The 18,440-nt window shown below is 37.3% G+C and overlaps 1 protein-coding gene across 1 annotated transcript in view; it reads right to left on the bottom strand.

Moving 5' to 3' along the window:
* Window positions 1-18,440, bottom strand: part of CDC73 (cell division cycle 73) — a 179,638-nt gene that overhangs the window by 23,968 nt on the left and 137,230 nt on the right. Inside the window, exons 12-13 of the mRNA XM_054038323.1 lie at window positions 14,799-14,834; window positions 14,509-14,596 (exon numbers count right to left, since the gene is read on the bottom strand). Of these exons, the coding sequence (XP_053894298.1) occupies window positions 14,509-14,596; window positions 14,799-14,834 (124 nt within the window). The remainder of the gene's footprint in view (window positions 1-14,508; window positions 14,597-14,798; window positions 14,835-18,440) is intronic.

Here is an 18,440-nt window from a genome sequence, read left to right as displayed (position 1 = left end):
GTTTGAAAAATCAGATCCTGCTTAGATTGGAAGACACTAACTGTAAATGACCAGAAAACTAGCCAAAAGAGTCAAGATAATGAAAGCTGAAAAACTAAGATGGGAAAAGGATTTTAGTCAGACTGATCATAAATTCTAGCTTTTGTTAACACCTATTTATCTTACCAGTGATCTTCAGACTAATTAACAATTTGGAAAAGGAAGTTTGTTTCAGATTCAACATTAATTAGGAAGCGAGAATTAATTTATATATATATAAATAAATAAATTCTCGCTTCCTAATTAAAGATATAAATATCTAGATCTATCTATCTATCTATATATATACACACACATCTCAGGAGACCCATTTTAAGACTGCAGAAAAAGGGCAAAATCCCAATTTTTAAAATGTACTTTGCAGGTCATCTTTAACAGTACTTAATTGTACTGGGATAGTAAAAAGCTGGAAATGACTGAGAATTGGGAAGTAAAATTAATCAGCATTACAATTATGTTGATAAAAGTGTGATTCATGAGGCACAAGACAAATTAGAATTTTATTTTTCTTATCTAATGCATGTAACACCATAGAGCACTCGAACTAGAAATGGCTATGCATAAGGCATCCTGGAAAAGACTTGGTAAAGCAAAGAATAGACGGATTTAAAAAAAGATACTGATTTTTATAAATATCTTTTATACTCCTCAAAATAGTATAAAATATTTTAAGGCATACATATTCTTCTGATATAGGCTCTGAAATGATTAAACAATATGAAGGGGCAATACATTAAAATATATTTTACTCTATACATCTTATAAGGAAGAAAAATATGGCATATTGGACATCACAACTCTTTATAGAGCAACTCATGGCAACCATCAAATGCTAGAAATGCATTAAAATGCCTCTGATGCTGCCTCTAAGCCATCGCCACCAGAATCAGTTCTATTTCAGAACAAGAACTACAATTTGATTTAACAGTTCTTCTGAAGAATGCTAATCAAGTACCTTATATACTCGTTCATTAGCTCATTCATTTATAAGCCAACCCCCCCAAGATGGTTAGGTAAAAATAGCAAAAACTGTACGACCCTTTCATAAGCCGACCCTATATTTCAGGGGTTGGCAAACTTTAGCTCCTGGCCTGTTAGGGTAAGTCTCTAGCGGGCCTGGATGTTTTATTTACTTGGAGTGTTCACAGGCATGGAGCCCCTCAGAGCTCCCATTGGCTGGGAACGGTGAACCGCGGCCACAGGGAGCTGAGGGCCTCCATGCAGACACTCCAGGTAAACAAAACAACAATGTATTAGATATTCAATTCAATGATTCCACAGAATATTAGATCATCAAATTTTAGTGTAGACCTGTTTATAAGCCGACCCCCACTCTTTGATGTGTCACTTTTTTACCGAAAATATTCAACTTATGAACGAGTATATACGGTAGGTATTTCTAACGAGAGATCAATCACCACCACAGCCTCAAAGTGACTGGATCTGAAAATTCCAAGGTGGGAATGAACAGGACCAAGTGGATTCCACAGTATAGGTTACAATATTTAAAAGTCTGTTGGGCTAAATCAACCACAATTATGAGAGAATATAGCAACCCTACATAGACTTACTCATAAACTAAGGATATTAATCTTCTACTATTGACTGGATATTACTTGAAGTCTACACCTCCCTTTCCTTCCCCAAATGAATGTGAAGCCCACAGGAAATTTGAACACTGAATTAAGATCTCATCACAAGTCGTATTTGGAGCACTATGGCAGCCATTGTGTTGATCCACTGATGCAATCTGTCCGTAAAATCCAGTGGATCTGGCCACTGGGAAATCCTCTGGTGACAATAGTTGCAGCAGCTCTTAACACCTGGCACACAATTCCTGGCCCCCAGTGTAAAGAGATGGCTGAGAGGCCCTTGTATTCAGCTGATTCCCAGCTGCTGGAGTGACTCCTTCAGGATTGTGGAAGCCAGGTGCAAATTAGGAGCAGCTTTTTTCAGCAAGCACTAGCCTGTTCAGTCCCTGGTAGCCCTGAATTTAAAGCCACCACTGTCTTCCCTACACCCCCAGGCCAGTACCAAGCACAGCTCTGCACATCATAGGATCTGGCTCCCTATTCCAGATCGTTCCCTAAAAATAAGCTATTAACCTTAATACATCTTTCAAACTATGGTTGGGCCCAAATGATTGGTTAATTCACCAGTCAACCATTGGTGAAATTGTCAAATATCACCAAAAGTGGTCAAATATTTTGAAGTACTTATTTGTTAGAAGTGTAACAAAACAGAGTAAGACTATGGCCTCAACTAGGATTAGCATTAGACAGATATTTATGCCTAATTACAAAAACAAAACCCTAACTTACTTAACTGAGTTTTTTCAACTCAGAAAAATGTGAAACAGTGAAATGAAGTTCTAAAAAATAATTTTTTTTAGTATTGTTAGGTTAGCATTTAAATGTGAACACTATTCAGGACTGAACTGATACAAAAAAGGCAAAATGAAATAAAACAGAAAAACACAGCAACTATAAAAGAAACAAATATTTGCATTTGTGCTCGGTAGGCAGCAGGCCAATTCAAGCTTCTTGCTTTTCATTATTATTCGTTACCATCCTCAACTGCTTCATCTATATCATTGTCATCATCAAATTTAATCAGTATCTCCTTCCTCTTCATCTAATGAAGTCAAAATTTTGATGCTGAAAAGTTTGCATGGTAAAATAGTGATGGATTCCCAAAGGGAATCTTATCAGTAACAGTTTTTAAAACAAGCCATGGAACAAAGCCAAACTTTGCAACACTGAACTTGAAAGTAAAACTAACCTAGTAGATTTTCATTGTACAGAGAAATCCAAGAAGAAAGCAAACAGTGCATACAGAGTAAAATTGTCTCATTTTAAATTAATTTAGTTAGCAGCACAGGACTTTCTGAACACAAGATACCTTTAGTTTAAGGATTCATCTACACCATATGGTCACACAACATGGTTCCATATGGTAATGAAATGGGGTATTATATTGAAAATGCTATGTTAGAAGAATTTTATGGTGGCCAACTCAAGCACTCAAAATTTACAAAAGGACAGTGAAACCTTAATTCAGCCTCCTTGAGAGAATGCATATGGCAGTTTTGCCCATCATCACATAGGAAGCCCAGTATTGCAAACCCTAAGGATTCCAAAATCTTGGATGATGCTATCCAAAATCTTAATTTGTCTTAAAACTCATGAGATTTAAAAAATAATAATAAATGTTGAGTTCATTTAATCTTTGGTTTGTGAACCTTTATGGTTCACGTTCTCAAAGTTCTTTCCATAACCACGAGGATCAGGAACTTTTTTTTTTTTTAATTATTAAACAAAATCTGAGATTCTCACATAACAACATGACTGCAGGAACTGATACTAGGAAACACCGCCAAATATTGTGAGACTTGACGTCTCAAGAGTTGGCCACACTCGAAGTTTGTGGCCGTGCCAGAGACAGAATCTAGCTTTCCTGGGTATTCATCCAGCCCTTTAAATGCAGAACAAGGTTATTTTCTTGCTATACTCTGCCTCATTTACTATCCAGCCTGTGCACTGATGAAAGCAGGATTCCTGCAGAACAAATGTGTGATCAAATTAAAGTAAAGTAATTACAGACTGTATACAGCAATTTATATCCGATTGCCGTAACCAGATTCTCATATGGATGGTAATCCAAAAGTCACATTTGCAAATTCAGTTTAGAAGCATCACAGACAGCCACACTTATACTTTAAATGTATTGTATGGTAAACTGAAATCCATTTAGAAGACAAACGTCCTTGCTGTACTGTACAATAGTGATCAGAGTTATTAAATTACTACAAGTTAAGATTGTGACAGACCCAACGTGTGGTTGAAGCACCATTCTTAATTCTACTTTTTAGGCCTAAACATTTCTGTGTTTAACAACTCACTTCAAAATTATTTTATTGACAGCTCCCCCACAGTTGCAAGTCAGCTGGAGGCTGTGCTATACAATTAATGCATAATTAAAAGCCTCCTCAATGGCTGTAAACCTTCGCTTACATTGGCTTCAAATCAATTTTGCTTTAATGTAAAACTCTGAGTCGTCTCCAACTCATTCCTCCGAGAAACCCATAATGCTGCCTTAATATTCTGAACTACAAGAGAAGAGACGTTAATGGACAAGAGATACTATACAAAAAACAGACGAAAAATGACAATCAAAAAAGTGATGCAGGAAAAATTTAGATCAGACACATAAAAGCATTACATGAATAACTGATATCCTGCAGAATGTTTCATTGTTAAATTCCAAGCTTCTATAGCAATGCAACCACCATTTTCAAAATCTGATCAAAAAGCAAAATAAAATGTGTCAAGTGCATGTCAATTAACTTGCCAAGTTAGTTTTCAGTAACCTTTACCCAAGCTTTCCAGGAAAGTAGCACAAAACATGTTTCTGGTTCTATTCTGAAACAGTGACAAAAGTTAGTCAGTCCAATAATCTACAGCTTTAAATTCCTTAGACTTTCAAAGCTATGTAAGGTATGTTCTACATCAATGTGGTCCATGCAGAAAGCTGGTATTCTTATACAGACACCAACCTGAAATCTATTTTTTTTTTTTTAAAGATTAGTTACAGATACTATACCTGCCCCAGAACCCCACACACATTTTTGAGACTTTAAAAATCTCATTTCCCTCAGCTCTTGCTGTCTGAAGTACATTTCAGGCAAAAGGGGTAAATAACCACACGGGAAAATCAGTTATACTGAGTATATATGAAGTGTTGTCAGATGCACAAAATAAACAACTAAAATATACAGAAAAGTTTTTTTTTTTAATCTCTGTTACTAACAGCTAAAATGTTACTTGGACTGGAAGTGAGTAATACATTTTCAAAGTGAAGTGTGATGTTTAAGCTGACAAACACTTTAAAACACTTACGGTTGGGAAGTAGCATATACCTACAGTCCTGCGCTTGGGACAGTGTTGGAATTATTAACATTTGAAATTATTCATATTAATATGGAAACCAAACACCAATTTAACCAAAAATTCCTTTATTAAGTCTAAAGGACTTATACAATTGCTTTAAATATGCTTGAAGAGCCTAAATAATAAGCAGTTTACTACATCCAAACAGTTACAAAACATTTATAAGCATTTGATAAAGATACTTGCAAATGGGCTAAACCCAGGGTGCTTACATTCACATTGGTCGGCTCCAACGTGGTCAGGAAGATATAAGCAGTGAACCCTTTAAGAGTTTACTTTTTACATCCTTTAACAAAGTGATGGCATTGCCAATTACTGACTTCAGCTAAAAATCAATTTGAGACAGTTCATCCTTATTTCCAGTCTTAATCCAGGTAAGATTTACAACCTCCTATCTCACCAAGACCTCCTCCCCTCCTTCTTGCTAACCAGTAGTTTGTCTTTTGCACCTGGGTTCACACAGGCCCTACATTTTGAGGTAATAATGGTGTGTGTGGTGGGAAAGGCCATGTTGGCTCATTTTAAGACAGATCTCTTTTGTCTTATTCAAAACCATCTGCAGTCACCCCTATTGGTCAGAGGCCTTCTTTTTAGAAGCGTCCCCTTATCTTATGAGTTATTCTTTGAACCAGACATACTTCCTACTTCACTCCTTCTGGTCTTTTAATTCATTATTTTCAAGGCCTTCCTTCTACTTGCAAGTCAGGGCCTTTCTTTACAACACATATATTTCCTTAAGATAACCTTAATTTTTTAATTTCATATGTATGCTACAGAGAGCATGGTGAGGGACCATTTTATATAATATGCAAGAGGCACTGTGCTTTAGGATGGTTTAATACTTCCAGAACTACACTGTAGGCGTGGCTTGACACAAATAATTAAACATGGAGGGAGGCTTCATTTTCTGAAAGACAGGATTAGGGAAGTAACTAAATCAGCAGGCTACAAACAGAATGTTTGTCTAAATTAAGTAAATGGGTCAGCAAGCCAAAAGACAGAATATCTGAGCTTGCTAAGATAATAGGGGAAACACCAAGGGAACCTTTTACTAAAAACAAGAAAATAATGGACAAAAGTTGAGAGCACAAAGATGAGGTAAAGAGTAAAGCTGAACATGGACAGGGCATGGACAAAGCATGCTGCACAGGGAGACTGGTTCCAGCAAAGTAGCCAAGTCAGACCCAAAACATGTGATTCAATGTACAGTGAATGTGATGTGCAAATATATGACGGTATGGGGTCTCTGTTTAACTTTGGATGTTTATAGCCAAGGCCCCCACCCTAACATATGTGCCATCTTTCCCTTCCTTGCCAGCTACTACACTTAGTCCAAATTGTGTACTTCAGAGAGCAATACTATTACATGATGACAAATAAGCAAACTTTACATGTGTGGTATACTCTGTACCCACCCCTACATTTGAATCTGATCAACTCAGAGTGGCTTTGCTTTATGCCAAATAAAAGAGCCTGAGTGATGAGACTGGAGTCAAACTGAGTTCTTGGGGAATCAGGTGGAAGAGATCTCGGAGGCTACTCCAACAGCCACTTCCAATGGTAGATGAATGGAAGATAAGGAAGAGGAAACAGTAAAGACTGTGATAGCCCTACCCTCTTTTCCTCACCTTCCTCACAGAAGATAAGGGCAGAAGCAGAGGCTTTGGGATCCTGGCACTCTTGCCCTCCCTTAGGCATCCAAAAGGGGTACAGCACTCTTCCCTTACAGGACTGATTTCCAAAACAAAGTATGTACAGGGCCACGTACACCTATTTTTGAGTAGACCCGAAAACTGATTATTGGAGAATGCAAGTTGCATTCTCACAAAAACCTGGCATTTTCATCCCACTTCGAAAAGACTCAAAAGCAGGCAACTATGATTAGGTCTCATATTATCATGACTACTTTTATAAAATACATAACACATTTACTAGTCTAAAAAATATTAAATAAAACTATACTAGACTTGACAAAAGTGAACAAGTGCACCAAATCTGTACGCTCTACAATAGTGGGTGCAATATAAGAATCTAAATAGAACAAAATAAGAGCAGGATGAGGCAAGGGATGATATATAGTCACCAAAGAGAAAACTGCAGGAAAATATTAAGTTACTAGCTAGAGAGGGGTCTGGAATGCTTTTGTACTTTTTACTTAAAAAAAATATTGTCAGGACAGTCCTTTTCTAATCAATCATTTTTGGTAGGAACTGGAACTGTAAACTGCCAAACTGTCCATAGCATTATGCATTTCAATTCTATGGTTTCCTACAATTTTAAAAAATAAACTGCAGATGCTTCTGTCTGCAAATGGAATGCTGGCATCAGATGATTTCCAAGGAAGGTTGTTTTAGTATGCAGACTACACACAAAAATGATGCATATTTTACATATACAAGCTCAATTTTAATTCCATTTTATTATAAGTTTAAATGATTCAGCTTTAAGTACAAGAAGTAAAACTAAAATTAGTTCTAAAATAAAGACTTAGACAGGATCCATTTGTATGATGACAAAATACACTGGTCTACAATTTTTGAGAAGTCATCTGCTTCAGAGATAAAATGTGCTATTTATTATGTATTTTGATGTGCTGAATTCAAATATGACAATTAAAACAACTGATTGGCTACTGTTTAAGATATTTAAGTTTTTACATTTTATGTCTATGTATATTGTGTAGATAGTAGAGTTTTAATCATAAATTGTAAACCTAGGTCTTTTCATGTGTTTATGGTTGCTTTACATGATAACATTTCACCTGTCCTATTTATGTAACACTTTAAAAATCAGCAAAAGGGTTATATAAATAAAATTTATTATGAAACAAAAGGCAAAAAACTATTCTGTACATAGTTTAGTCCTATTCAGTGTCTACTCGGCGCTTCTTGGCTTGTCTCCTGTATTCATTAAATGGAGCATCGCTTGTCACTGTCCAGCAATAGTCTGCAAGCACTGATACCCTCCATTTGCCCTGACAGCGTTTCTCCATTGTTGCAACGTCCTGGTGAAATCTCACACCGTGCTCGTCGCTCACTGCTCCGCAGTTCGGTGGAAAAAAATCTAGATGAGAGTGCAAAAAATGTATCTTTAGTGACATGTTGCAACCAAGGCTTTTGTATGCCTTGAGGAGGTTTTCCCACCAACAACCTGTAGTTGTCTGCCTTGTTGTTTCCGAGAAAATTTATTGCCACTAACTGGAAGGCTTTCCATGCCGTCTTTTCCTTGCCACGCAGTGCATGGTCAAATGCATCATCTCGAAGAAGTTCACAAATCTGAGGACCAACAAAGACACCTTCCTTTATCTTAGCTTCACTTACCCTTGGAAATTTTCCACGGAGGTACTTGAAAGCTGCTTGTGTTTTGTCAATGGCCTTGACAAAGTTTTTCATCAGACCCAGCTTGATGTGTAAGGGTGGTAACAAAATCTTCCTTGATTCAACAAGTGGTGGATGCTGAACACTTTTCCTCCCAGGCTCCAATGACTGTCGGAGTGCCCAATCTTTCTTGATGTAGTGGGAATCTCTTGCACGACTATCCCATTCTCAGAGAAAACAGCAGTACTTTGTGTATCCAGTCTGCAGACAAAGCAAGAGAGCAACAACCTTCAAATCGCCACAAAGCAGCCCCTGATGTTGGTCATAGTTTATGCACCTCAAAAGTTGTTTCCTGTTGTCATAGGTTTCCTTCAGATGGACTGCATGACCAACTGGAATTGATGGCAAAACATTGCCATTATGCAATAAAACAGCTTTGAGACTCGTCTTCGATGAATCAATGAACAGTCTCCACTCATCTGGATCGTGAACGATGTTGAGGGCTGCCATCACACCATCGATGTTGTTGCAGGCTACACGACCACCTTCCATGAAGAAGAATGGGACGAGATCCTTTTGACGGTCACGGAACATGGAAACCCTAACATCACCTTCTCCGTGGGTACTGGGCATATAGCTGATGGAATGTTTGGATAATGCACAGTCCACTTTTTCTTCGACACACCTTTCCCGACTGGAGGCACCATGCAGAAGTAACAATTGCTGGTATGATCTGTTGGCTCTCTCCAAATCATTGGCACTGCAAAAGGCATAGATTTCCTTTTCCTGTTCAACCACTGGCGAAGATTTGGTGCACAAGTGTTGCAGCATATGTGTGGGGCCCACCTCTTGTCCAATTTTGCAGCCAAAATAAAGGTGATAGGCTTTCTTAACCATAGTGGTTATACTGCGCTTTTGTGATGCAAAAGTCACTTCACCACCAACATAGTAGAAGTTATCTGCACTGTTCACACAAGTACGAGGCATCTCTGCTCACTTTGGCTAAACGGAAATGTGTCCCTTTGCAAAATCAAACACTGACAAATAAGAGAGCACGACACTGTATGATTTCTAAAGCTGATATAGGGCAATTTGTTCAGCAGGGTGATGTAAGCTTCGTTATGATTCCATCATCCATGACTTCTAGGAATAACATGACGTAATTCATATCATGTATGACGCAATACCAGCTTCAGATTGCATCATTCATTGTTTTGCCTAAAAAGCAAGTACTGTCCAAACCCAGTCATAGATTTATTCATAGGTGCAGTCAAAGATGTATTTTAGTCATTTCTGGTTTAAATTGAGATCCCTTCCCTTTATAACTCACTTATCCTCCGCCATTCCCAAGTCAAGAGTCGTATACAGTGACCCAATAGCATATCTTGAAAACTAGAGCCAATCAAACAATTTTAAGCATCATTTTTATTCTCAGTGACCCAGAATTAGTAAAGTTTGACTACATTTATTTCAGAAGCATTTTGGCAGTAGAGCAGTGATATGAAAGGCCTAGCCAAACATTCCTGTGCTTACGAACAAACTTTACAAAAAAAAATCTAAACACTGGATAATGCACTGGGTCCTTTTAGGATTATCTACAAATATACAGTTGTGAGCACTGTTGACTACAGCTTGCAATTGACTAACTTATGTTTGGCCATCCAACATATTGAAAGTCTAACTGTTTTAAAGTTCAGAGACATGAGGTGAGAGATGCATCTTGTCTCTCTAATAATCTGAGACCAATACAGCTACAATATCACTGTAAACATTTTAAAATTTGATCATTAATGGTCCCCTTTATGATTTTTCAGTTTTTCCTCCTGGTTTCTTTTTGTAAATCTAATCAAGAAAAGTTAACTCTTCATATCTATTCAGAATCCATCACTCCAAAAATTGGCAACTAAAGTGGTCACATAAATAAGCATTGTTTTATATACACAAACTTTTATGAATGAGAGACTGAAATTAATACGGCTTCATTAATTCTTACTTCAATTGGCAATGCCACTCACGTTCTTACAAAAAACGGCACTTTTAGGTCTCATATTACCATGATTGTACTTTATAAAATACACCACAACACATTTACTAGTTTACAAAGTGTCAAATAAAACTAAATTAAACTTGACAAAATAAGTGAGCAAACGACATTTTATAATGCATTATCCTTGAGACTTACATCCAACTTGTTCACTTAACAGCAAATCTGTAGAGTCTGATAAATCACACTGTCTCTCGGTCATTAGTGTGAATTAGTGCACCTGTACTGTAACTAGAAATCACTTCAAAGGCCTTGTTTACACTAGGACTTTAACACAGATTGAAATGGAGTAGAGACTACTGCTATTTGTGGATTATGGTGTTTCTCATCACAGAATCCCAGAGACTCATAGACCAGAGGCCAGTTATGATTCTTCAGGAGTCTACATGTTGGGCATATATACCTTTTATACCTCCATATATTACTCCTACAGTTGATGCTGTGCATAGTCAATCCCCCATTCTAACATATGCGCGCTCTTTCCCTTCCTTGCCAGCTATTACACTTTAGACCAAATTTTGTACTTCAAAGCGCAATGCTAAAATTACATGATGGCAACTAAATATTTTTTAGTGAATTATATCAGTGTTAGCATCAAAATTAACATAATGGTTACACTATGGTCTTCAATTTGCATCTTGCTAATACAATTTTAGTTTCACTTCTGCTCTATATATCCTGCGGCAAAATGTAGCTTCCAAACGTTCTTTAGCGTTAGCAGTTCTTAACACAGAAAAAAATGGGTTAGAAAGCTGCCATGTGTAATATTTATGGGTAGCAGATTGAAAAAAAATTAAATACTTGGCACTTATAAATAAGCAGGTGTCCTTTATTATTTCTTCTAAAGAGACTTGCTCTCCGCAAAGAATAAAAATTAAGCATTGCTAACAGGTGGATACAACATGTGTCTCCAGGTGTCCCTCATGAACAGTTACAGCTCTGATAAGCGTGTCTAAATAGATTTCTTGAAAATTAATGAAGTATTTGCACCAGTAACATCCTTCTTGTTTTTAATTACTTCTGTAATTATGTTACCCTTCCCATTTTTCATTTGTTTATGCAAAACAACCAAACATTTTTCAATAACTTAGTGTAACTATACATGCTATCAGCTAAAAGATGGAAGTTAAAAGGACAACCCTGGCTAGTTGCATGTACGTGCTCCCCAGAAAACAAGCGACAACTATGGAACCAAACTCCCCAACCAACACTAATGTACATTAACACTCAACGTAATCACCTTTAAAAGAGTTACTATGATTCACAAGCATTATGTGGGAGGAGAGGCTGATTAAACTATTAACTAGAGCGGCATTTTAAGTAGTAGTTGACCAGTAAATTAAAGTATATTATTGTGCTGTGTGAAAATAGTGTTTTGGTTAGGTCATCTGTATTAAAATATATTCAAAGGAAGCAAATATATCTCACTTTTGCCACAACTGGTCATCTATAAATTCAATTGTGACAGACATGGTTACTATGGGTGATGACAACAATTCTGACATGGCACTGGATTTAGAAGAGAACATTAAAATGCAATAAAAACTACAAAGACAAAAGAAAGAGTTATGTAAATGATTATATTCCCAGATATAAAGGTTAGTTTATAGTTAAAGGTATTAAATATAGACCAATACACTTAAAACCAATGTTGTTTTTATAAATAGAGATTTATCAGAAATATTACACAGGCAGGAATTGCAAAAGTAGGGTAATTTGTGGAACCTTGTCACTGAGCCTGTATTATCACCCTGAATCAATGGAACTATGCTGCCTAAAGAAGTGGGTAGGATGGTGCAAGCAGAAGAGGGATCTCTAATGGAAAGAATAAAAAATGCACAGAAGTTATGTGTATGCAACTTCCTCTCCATACTCTTATAAACCATTTTCTTCTCCACATTCTTATAAACTAAAAATCAGTATGTAAATGAATCAGATATTGTCATAAGATACATGCTGTGTACAGCTTTACATTCTAGAATAGTATAAAACCTGCAGAGATTACACTGCAAACCTTAACTTGCTCCTAGTCCAGTGCTGTAAACCTTGTGGCCATTTAAACTCAGTGTGCACTAAATTAATCTCTTCTGTGTTTCAGAGCCGACATAGCATGTGCATACTTTTGGGTGTGTATATATGTATATTATACATACACATGTACACACATGCACACTTTGAAACATGATCACCACGTGTACAGTATACTTTGTGCTTGTCTAATTTAAACGTGAGTTGCACATACCAATTCTCATGTGTAGCACTCCAACTACATTTACAGTCATTAAGGCAAATTAGTTTGGTTACGGTTTAAAGTTAGAAAAAATAGGAAAGTATGATTTACAGAAGTTTTTTGAAGTTTACAAAATATTAATGTGCAGCCAAAGTTTCATTTTACAGCCTTTGATGTCTCAAAGTAGTACCAAATTAGCTGAAGAGGGGCTCTGACAGTCACAGCAAATTAAACTGTTTTCTTGAATCCTTTTCTTCCACTTCCAGTTTATAGAATTTGCCTTCTCCCTCAATCTGATTTTTTTTTTTTTGGTCTCTTTTACACAGACGAAACCTGTGTTTAAGCTCTTCCATTAACCTTCACTTCCTTTACTTCTGTAGGAAGCAGATTGTGCTACAGTGGTCAGATTGCTCTGAGGGCTTGTTTACTCAGAAAAGTTCAATCATTTTAACTACACCTCTACCTCGATAACGCTGTCCTCGGGAGCCAAAAAATCTTACCGCGTTATATTGAACTTGCTTTGATCCACTGGAGTGTGCAGCCCCTCCCCCCTGGACCATTGCTTTATCGTGTTATATCTGAATTTGTGTTATATCGGGTCGCATTATATCCTGGTTCAGTTAAAGTGGTACAACTGCCCCAGTGCGTACACAGTTATACCGGCACAAAAGTGCTTCATACTGATTAGCTATTTCCATACACTATATAAGACACCTTTATACCAGTATAACTGGAACCAGACTAACGATTGTACTGGTATAAGTTTTTTCCATTAAAAATCGCACCCTCTCTAACCAAAATAGTTTCACCAAAACAGTATAAGTTTTTAGTCCAGGTCCTAGGATCAGAAAATCCACAGAATATTTCTGCTGGTTGCTGCAACACTTCGCAAGAGTTTCTATAGGTTCACTGCAATTAACACATACTCCTAGTGCACCTTCAACGCCAACTACTTCAGTTCAGCATAAAGTAATAATTCATGTCTAGTTTTCTTCGGTGAGCTGTGACTGGGTATATTTGGAGTTCAGACACTTCAAAGTGCACAATGTAGCCTCAAAAGATCCTAGGGCAACAACTTGCCATGTCTCAGCAAGGAAAAGAAAATCACTTTTAAAGAACATAGCATATAATTTATAAAGGGCTCCATTAATGAAGTGTTAATAGTGGGGGAAGAAATGTCCTTTTCATTTTTTGAGTAGTTCCTGTCAAGCCAATTTATTTATGGGAATACATTTCTAAGCAATAAACTTCTTTTAGACCCACAGAAGTAATGGCTGGTGAGAAATACGCAACTTTGCACATTATGATCTACTGATCTATTACATTTTTAACCAGAATTGTAGTTAGTTACACTGGAATAGCAGTTGGTTCAGCCATGCTGAGTTTAATTTTAGACTGTCGGTTGGATGTGCTTCTTTAAAAAACAGCTATCATAATGCTATAGCATCATAGTTTGCAGGGTATCAAAATGATGGGAGAATTTATTAGTTCAGCAGTATTACTATGTGCTAGTTTACTTTGCTATAAATATTTCAAGTTCTTGCTTTATTTATTTTTTAAGTAACACATGAACTCACCCATTCTTTGTGTGAAGGGCAACTCATTCCCTATTTAGCAATGATTTAGAGAATGGGTAAAATTTACCATTTAAAAAGAGAAGAATAAAAAAGTCTGCCTTTAGACATTAACACTTCCTTCCAGTCAATGTATTTAGTTGGATCAGAGGTGACCATTCTTGCAAATAACATTCATGCTAATACTTTTACCTACCATTCAAGGATGCCTATGCTTTCTTAAAATTTGGACTGTAAAATTAAAATTCAGTTGTCAGGAGACAATAGATACCACTTCTTGAATTACTACTACTCTGGCTATATCTTTATATCCGAAGACAATCTTTCATAAAGCATTATTTAGTCAACTACTTACTTTAAATCCTGCAGAAGGTCTTTTGCATTAAGCATAGTTATTAAAGAAGTTGTAGCTGCTGGAATAATGATTATGGGAGTTCGAGATCCTGTAGAGAGAGAATACAAAAAGGCAAATATAATTTTAACAAAATGCAATTAAAAAATTGTATCACTTGCCTTACAGCTCAAAATTGGGAAAGAATATCAAAATCCTCTCCATCTTCAGCATTCTCAATTCAGAATAAAAATGTATATTTACATGAAGGTTTGCCTTTATAAAAGGGACTTGTACAGCTGTAAGTAACTCACCTTTTTTCTGGTTTGGAGGTGGTCTTGCTTGGGAAACTGTAAAACAGAAAATATTAATGACTGACATATAAACACAAATGCTTATCATATACCACTCATAGGAGTAACTATGTACCAAGGTGAACAAAGGATTCACAATTGGTACTTGGAGGATAAACATCTTTGGTATTAATAAAATAATCCTGAAACAGTTAAATCCACTTAGGTCAAAAAGTTTATTGAAACTAATCCATACACTTTTCTCTTGCCCATCCCCATCTCATATCAACAAAACAACACACACTACTAAGGATTTTCAATGGCAGAAAGTTACATGACTATTTCATTGTGCATGATGTGGGACTGAGTTGAGGATCTATGCATGAAGAAATAATCTTCACAGAGCCTCATCCTTTTACTAGTGGCAGTGGTGGCAAATGACAGTATGAAAACTTGGTTGCCCTTTAATACACAGAGTTCACAATTGCCAAATTTGAACATCAGGGCATGTTTAGTGTCCCCAACAATCTGGATTAGATGAGCTCCTCAGATATCAGGTACAATAAAGCACAGCATATAGGCATAGCAGCCCTCAGACTGAAAAGATAGCCAGAAATCATCAAGAAGATTTAACAACTGCATTATGGTAGAAATCCCTTCAACAGATGGGGAACATATACCCTAAGCTTCGACACAGGGTTTTCTCTTCTTGTTTTCAGGCTTCCAAGTTCAGTGACCTGCTCACATGGGAGATATTCCAGTTCAAGTGTGGAGTTATTTCATGGCTAGAAAATGAATGCAGCCATGGCTCACTTTAAACAACCTGGTAAAATCAGACAGAGACCCACTATGAAAGTTTTATAGTAATGAGCTCTCTTCTAGTACATTAGTTTTCTTTGGCCATCTCTTCCAACCATGCCAGCTCGGGTCAAGATAAAACAGTGCTGGCCTTGGTACTACTACTGAATAGGCTGGCTTGCTGTTGATTAGTAGATTACTTTTCTGTGAAAAGTCCACACCATTTTCAGGACTCCAAACAAATTTGCTGCTGAGGACGAGAATTCTTATCATTTGGGTTTAGCCTAGTTCAGAAATTAGAGAAAGTACAATATACCTTCAAGTCACAACTGGTACTAAGCATGACAAATTTCCTTAATTGATTTCCAGTGTTGTAACACACCTATTCATGCTTATTTATGATCAACTGTTTCAGAACCTAGCTGTGTTACTTAAGTATTCACCACACACACACACACACACCCCTACCATCAGAAGATAGAGACCATATTTTTAATTATCTCTACCTGACACTGTCAAAACCATGGAAATAACTGGTCACACCACTTAACTATAAGGTCTGCAATGGTTTAGTAACTTCATTAATTAATATTAAAATATATGCCATTTTAAATATTAAAATAATCCTAAATAAATACTGTTTCTTTCTGGAAGACATGAAGCTGTATTCGGCCACCTGGCTTTAACATTAAATAAACTATTATATACAACACTATAAAAAAAAATCTAAAATTTAAACAAAAAAAATCTGATACGTCTCCAGCTCAAGTGCAACAAAATACTTTCATTTGATGGACCAAGCAAACATTCCCTGCAGACATATTCCTGATACCTGCTCTGCTATTTGTTTAATATCTTAAAGAATGAGGAAACAAAGTGTCGCAGGATGGGCATGATATGAATCCATTTTGAAGCAAAAATCCAAGAGACATACTTGCTCCAGATCTTTAATACCTCTGTTCTTAATTCTCTTTGCACCTTACAATATATGGAAGGCTAACTAGGGGGCAACACCAACATAACCTTTTTTAATATACAAATACACAGGTCTGTCAGTTAACGCGTGTGAAATTTCATCTAGCAGTGTGGCCACGTTGATGACAGTGGTTTATCCATTTGGATTTCTGCTCTTGCTATTTCTACCCTTTTCATATCCTTGTTTGTCAGTTCCAAATACATTCATATTCTCAACAGCCCTAGTGAGATAAATATGATAGACAGGGTGACCTTTCTAGCACTGAAACAACTGGGAAAATAAAAAAGAACAAAAAAAGGAATCACAATAACACAGCACAATCTAAAAATAATTTAGATGGATTCAATACTTAATAGACTTTCATGGGGAAACTATTTTACAAAAGCAAATCTTTAAGCATTACTTTCACTAAAAAGATCCCAAGGAATTAACAAGGTATTTACCCACAACATCTGGTGATCTACCCAGGCCACACAGAGCAGCAGTTTTATATCTTGCTTTAGCAACATCTCTATTCACTGCTTAGTGAAAAGCTTAAAGAGCATCACTAAATTTATTTGACAAAACTATGAAAAAAATTCTTGCCTAACACTTCCCAAAACAATATGGCCTTAGCAAACATCTTCACAGTATCTACACCTGACCAAGTCCTGTAAACACAATTCCCCCAATCTTTCAAAATTTACCAGTTGTAACAGTCCACTTTTCTGAAAGTGTGTATTTAACGTGAGCAAATCAATGACCACAACATTATGCTAACGCACTAGGGAATATCACAGATTACAAGATTAAAGGGGAGAAGAGAAAATAAATATGGCATTCCTTGGGGTATTCTGCACCAAAAAACTTAAAAATTCTATGCAAAGTATTATAAAATTCTGCGAATTCTATTTGTCAAAATAACACTACATAATCATAACAAGCAACAGAGGGTCCTGTGGCACCTTTGAGACTAACAGAAGTACTGGGAGCATAAGCTTTCGTGGGTAAGAACCTCACTTCTTCAGATGCAAGAAGAAGTGAGGTTCTTACCCACGAAAGCTTATGCTCCCAGTACTTCTGTTAGTCTCAAAGGTGCCACAGGACCCTCTGTTGCTTTTTACAGATTCAGACTAACACGGCTACCCCTCTGATAATCATAACAGTTTCAATTATTTTGGTAATTTATTTCAAAATACCTGTCATCAAGTAGGTCTGTAACAATACAGACAAAAATTCTCCCAGGAGTAGAGAGTTAAGGAAACCTCTATGACAACGCAGATCCTGTTTCTCTTCCCCCTTCCTCTCACCAGAGCCCAGCTGGGGGCATGTGTGTGTGTGACAGGGGGGAAGATGCAGATACCCAAAAGCCCAGACGTGCCCCCCCACCCCAGCCAGTACACCCGCACCTACCCCCCAGAGCCCAGCCATGGGGCCTGCCCAGCCCAGACAACCCTCCCTCCCTCTCTCCACCACCCTCTACCTGAGTCCAGAGGGAGAAACATCCTAATGCACAGTCCCAGGGTTGCAGGAAGTTTCCTGCATGTTGCCCTCTCCTTCCTGCAGGGCATGCTGGGAACTGCAGCTGCCAGGACCCCTCTAGCTCTCTCCCTCTCCCCCCAGCAGTGTTTTCTTTGTGAGAGCTGGGCTCTGCCAGGTCCCCTAGTGGTGGCTAGCAGCACTGCAGCCCATTTCTGTGGGGGAAAGGAAATTCTGCGCGCCTGTTAATTTCTGCAAAATTCTGGGTTGTGCAGTGGTGCAGAATTCCCCCAGGAGTAGTATGGGTTTCAGTATAGTGGGGCCAATATTAGTCTGAGACACTGTACTGTTGGGTTGGGATTGTTAAGTGGCTTCTAGTGTCACAATAAAATTGCTCTCTCCCCGCTCCCCACCATGGGGTCCCCTGGGTA

Source organism: Malaclemys terrapin, chromosome 8 (assembly GCF_027887155.1).
Source record: "Malaclemys terrapin pileata isolate rMalTer1 chromosome 8, rMalTer1.hap1, whole genome shotgun sequence".
NCBI lineage: Eukaryota > Metazoa > Chordata > Testudines > Emydidae > Malaclemys > Malaclemys terrapin.
The sequence above is the reverse complement of the archived record's forward strand: the minus strand, read 5'-3'. Positions and strand labels throughout refer to the sequence as shown.